Below are 5,207 nucleotides of genomic sequence, written 5' to 3'. Positions count from 1 at the left end.
AAAGTCCTCGAGGAAACCCAAAAAGTCCTGAAGGAACTCGAAAATTCCTCAAGAAACTCCAAAAATCCTCAAGGAACCTTAACATTTCTCAAGGAAACCCAAAAAGTCCTCAAGGAACCCTAAAATTTCTCGAGGAAACCCCAAAAAGTCCTCAAGGAAACCCAAAAATTCCTGAAGGAAACAACAAAAATCCTCAAGGAACACCAAAAAGTCCTCAAGGAAACCCCAAAAACACCTGAAGGAAACCCCCAAAACTCCTCAAGGACCCCCAAAACTCCTCAGGGAACCCCAAAAACTCCTCAAACAACCCCAAAAACTCCTCAGGGAACCCCAAAAACACCTGAAGGACCCCCAAAACTCCTCAAAGAACCCCAAAACTCCTTCAAGATCTCCGAAGTTTATGATGGAACCCCCAAAACTCCTCCAAGATCTCTGAAATTCCTCATCAAACCCCCAAAACTCCTTCAAGGAACCCCAAAAACTCCTCAGGGAACCCCCAAACTCCTCAAAGAACCCCAAACTCCTCAAGGAAACCCCAAAAAATCCTCAAGGAAACACCAAAAAGTCCTCGAGGAAACCCAAAATGTCCTCAAGGAACCCCAAAAAGTCCTGAAGGAACCCTAAACAATCCTCAAGGAAACACCAAAAATTTCTCAAGGAACCCTAAACAATCCTCAAGGAAACACCAAAAATTTCTCAAGGAACCCTAAACAATCCTCAAGGAACCCCAAAAATTCCTCAAGGAACCCCAAAAAGTCCGCAAGGAACCCCTGAAAGTCCTCGAGGAAACCCAAAAAGTCCTGAAGGAACTCGAAAATTCCTCAAGAAACTCCAAAAATCCTCAAGGAACCTTAACATTTCTCAAGGAAACCCAAAAAGTCCTCAAGGAACCCTAAAATTTCTCGAGGAAACCCCAAAAAGTCCTCAAGGAAACCCAAGAATCCTCAAAGAACACCAAAAAGTCCTCAAGGAAACCCCAAAAAGTCCTCAAGGAAACACCAAAAATTCCTCAAGGAACCCTAAAATTTCTCGAGGAAACCCCAAAAAGTCCTCAAGGAAACCCAAGAATCCTCAAAGAACACCAAAAAGTCCTCAAGGAAACCCCAAAAAGTCCTCAAGGAAACACCAAAAATTCCTCAAGGAATCCCAAAAACTCCTCAAGGAACCCTAAAATTGTCAAGGAACCCTAAAATTTCTCAAGGAAGCCCAAAAATTCCTCAAGGAACCCCAAAAAGTCCTCAAGGAACCCCAAAAAGTCCTCAAGGAAACCCAAAATTCCTCAAGGAAAGCTAAAATTTCTCAAGGAAACCCCAAAAAGTCCTCAAGGAAACCCAAAAATTCCTGAAGGAAACAACAAAAATCCTCAAGGAACACCAAAAAGTCCTCAAGGAAACCCCAAAAACACCTGAAGGAAACCCCCAAAACTCCTCAAGGACCCCCAAAACTCCTCAGGGAACCCCAAAAACTCCTCAAACAACCCCAAAAACTCCTCAGGGAACCCCAAAAACACCTGAAGGACCCCCAAAACTCCTCAAAGAACCCCAAAACTCCTTCAAGATCTCCGAAGTTTATGATGGAACCCCCAAAACTCCTCCAAGATCTCTGAAATTCCTCATCAAACCCCCAAAACTCCTTCAAGGAACCCCAAAAACTCCTCAGGGAACCCCCAAACTCCTCAAAGAACCCCAAACTCCTCAAGGAAACCCCAAAAAATCCTCAAGGAAACACCAAAAAGTCCTCGAGGAAACCCAAAATGTCCTCAAGGAACCCCAAAAAGTCCTGAAGGAACCCTAAACAATCCTCAAGGAAACACCAAAAATTTCTCAAGGAACCCTAAACAATCCTCAAGGAACCCCAAAAATTCCTCAAGGAACCCCAAAAAGTCCGCAAGGAACCCCTGAAAGTCCTCGAGGAAACCCAAAAATTCCTCAAGGAACCCCAAAAAGTCCGCAAGGAACCCCTGAAAGTCCTCGAGGAAACCCAAAAATTCCTCAAGGAACCCCAAAAAGTCCGCAAGGAACCCCTGAAAGTCCTCGAGGAAACCCAAAAATTCCTCAAGGAACCCCAAAAAGTCCGCAAGGAACCCCTGAAAGTCCTCGAGGAAACCCAAAAAGTCCTGAAGGAACTCGAAAATTCCTCAAGAAACTCCAAAAATCCTCAAGGAACCTTAACATTTCTCAAGGAAACCCAAAAAGTCCTCAAGGAACCCTAAAATTTCTCGAGGAAACCCCAAAAAGTCCTCAAGGAAACCCAAGAATCCTCAAAGAACACCAAAAAGTCCTCAAGGAAACCCCAAAAAGTCCTCAAGGAAACACCAAAAAGTCCTCGAGGAACCCTAAAATTGTCAAGGAACCCTAAAATTCCTCAAGGAACCCTAAACATTCCTCAAGGAAACCCAAAATTCCTCAAGGAAACAATAAAAAGTCCTTGAGGAAACCCAAAAAGTCCTCAAAGAAGCCCAGAAAGTCCTCAAGGAACCCCAAAACTCCTCAAGGAGCCCCAAAATTCCTTCAATATCGCCAAAGTTTATCATAGGAACCCCAAAACTCCTGAAAGTACCCGCAAAATTCCTCAAGGAAATCCTTAAACTCCTCAAAGAACCCCAAAACTCCTCCAAGATCTCTGAAATTCCTCATCGAACCCCCAAAATTCCTCAGGGAACCCCCAAACTCCTAAAGAAAACCCCAAAACTCCTCAAGGAAACCCCAAAAAGTCCTCATGGAACCCCCAAAACTCCTCAGGGAACCCCAAAACTCCTCAAAGAACCCCAAAACTCCTCAGGGAACCCCCAAACTCCTCAAAGTACCCCAAAACTCCTCAAGGAAACCCCAAAAAGTCCTCATGGAACCCCCAAAACTCCTCAGGGAACCCCAAAACTCCTCAAAGAACCCCAAAACTCCTCAGGGAACCCCCAAACTCCTCAAAGTACCCCAAAACTCCTCAAGGAAACCCCAAAAACTCCTCAGGGAACTCCAAAACTCCTCAAAGAACCCCCAAAACTCCTCAAGGAACCCCCAAAACTCCTCAAAGAATCCCAAAACTCCTCAAAGAACCCGCAAAACCCCTCAGGGAACCCCAAAACTCCTCAAAGAACCCCAAAACTCCTCCAAGATCTCCAAAATTCCTCATCGAACCCCCAAAACTCCTCAACCCCCAAAACTCCTTCAAGGAACCCCCAAAACTCCTCAAAGAACCCCAAAAACTCCTCCAAGATCTCCGAAATTCCTCATCAAACCCCCAAAACTCCTTCAAGGAACCCCCAAAACTCCTCAAAGAACCCCAAAAACTCCTCCAAGATCTCCGAAATTCCTCATCAAACCCCCAAAACTCCTTCAAGGAACCCCCAAAACTCCTCAAAGAACCCCAAAAACTCCTCCAAGATCTCCGAAATTCCTCATCAAACCCCCAAAACTCCTTCAAGGAACCCCCAAAACTCCTCAAAGAACCCCAAAAACTCCTCCAAGATCTCCGAAATTCCTCATCAAACCCCCAAAACTCCTTCAAGGAACCCCCAAAACTCCTCAAAGAACCCCAAAAACTCCTCCAAGATCTCCGAAATTCCTCATCAAACCCCCAAAACTCCTTCAAGGAACCCCCAAAACTCCTCAAAGAACCCCAAAAACTCCTCCAAGATCTCCGAAATTCCTCATCAAACCCCCAAAACTCCTTCAAGGAACCCCCAAAACTCCTCAAAGAACCCCAAAAACTCCTCCAAGATCTCCGAAATTCCTCATCAAACCCCCAAAACTCCTTCAAGGAACCCCCAAAACTCCTCAAAGAACCCCAAAAACTCCTCCAAGATCTCCGAAATTCCTCATCAAACCCCCAAAACTCCTCAAGGAACCCCCAAACTCCTCAAGGAACCCCCAAAACTCCTCAAGAAACACCCCAACTCCTAAAGGAAACCCCAAAACTCCTCAAGGAAACCCCAAAAACTCCTCAGGGAACCCCAAAATTCGTCAGGGAACCCCAAAAACTCCTCAGGGAACCCCAAAATTCGTCAGGGAACCCCAAAAACTCCTCAGGGAACCCCAAAACTCCTGAAAGAACCCCAAAAACTCCTCCAAGATCTCTGAAATTCCTCATCAAACCCCCAAAACTCCTCAAGGAAACCCCCAAAACTCCTCAAGGAACCCCAAAACTGCTCCAAGATCTCCGAAATTCCTCATGGAATGTCCAAAATTCCTCAGGGAACCCCAAAACTCCTCAAAGAACCCCAAAACTCCTCAGGGAACTCCAAAACTCCTCAGGGAACCCCAAAACTCCTCAAGGAACTCCCAAAACTCCTCCAAGATCTCTGAAATTCCTCATCAAACCCCCAAAACTCCTCAAGGAACCCCAAAACTCCTCAGGGAACCCCAAAACTGCTCCAAGATCTCCGAAATTCCTCATGGAATGTCCAAAATTCCTCAGGGAACCCCAAAACTCCTCAAAGAACCCCAAAATTCCTTCAATATCTCCAAAGTTTATCATGGAACCCCCAAAACTCCTCAGGGAACCCCAAAAACACATCAAACCCCCAAACTCCTCAGGGAACCCCCAAAACTCCTCAGGGAACCCCCAAACTCCCCACCAGCATCAAGGTCTCCAGCAGCATCTTGCGGATCTCGGGCTCCTCTTCCCTGCGGTGCTCCGGCGGGAGGTACTGCAGATCCACGGGAAGCTCTGGAACAGGGGTTGGGATAAAACCCCCTCAGGAACCCCGGGAATATTCGGGACACCCCAAAAAAAACCACCCCAAAAAACGCCGCTCACGCTCCATCTCGTCCTCGGGGAGCTCCTCGGGGCCGGCCAGCGGCAGCAGCAGCGGCGGCAGCGCGTCCACCTCGGGGCCCAGCAGCCACTCGTGCTTCTCTGGGAATTCCAGAGGGGTTGGGAATCTCGTCCCGGGGAAAATTCCCGATTTTTCCACCGAAATTTCGGGGTTTTTTCCCTCAATTTTCCTCGATTTTTGGGGGTTTTCCCTCAATTTTCCCCGATTTTTGGGGGTTTTTTTCTCTCGTTTTGCGCCGGCCGCGCGTTGCCGGAGTTTTGGGAATGTTTGGGGTTTCTCCATCCTGCGCACGCAGGGATGGGAATTCCAGGAATTTCAGGGGAATATTCCCAAAAATCCCAACCCCAGGTCGTTCCCTCTTCTGCCAGGATTCCAGGGAATTCCGTTGTTTTCGTTGGGATTCCGGGGAATTCCAGGGTTTTTTGGTGGCATT

At 46.9% G+C, this 5,207-nt stretch overlaps 1 protein-coding gene across 1 annotated transcript; it reads right to left on the bottom strand.

Moving 5' to 3' along the window:
* Positions 1-4,495: 4,495 nt before the first annotated feature.
* On the bottom strand, positions 4,496-4,943 carry HGH1 (HGH1 homolog; the record flags this gene model as incomplete). Its single annotated transcript, XM_041396045.1, has 2 exons — positions 4,496-4,665; positions 4,756-4,943. Coding segments are annotated over 2 exons (304 nt in total), but the record flags the coding sequence as incomplete, so codon positions are not given.
* Positions 4,944-5,207: the final 264 nt, after the last annotated feature.

The sequence above is a fragment of the Onychostruthus taczanowskii genome, unplaced genomic scaffold (assembly GCF_017590055.1).
Source record: "Onychostruthus taczanowskii isolate IOZ18803 unplaced genomic scaffold, ASM1759005v1 scaffold1241, whole genome shotgun sequence".
Classification (NCBI taxonomy): Eukaryota; Metazoa; Chordata; class Aves; order Passeriformes; family Passeridae; genus Onychostruthus; species Onychostruthus taczanowskii.
The sequence above is the reverse complement of the archived record's forward strand: the minus strand, read 5'-3'. Positions and strand labels throughout refer to the sequence as shown.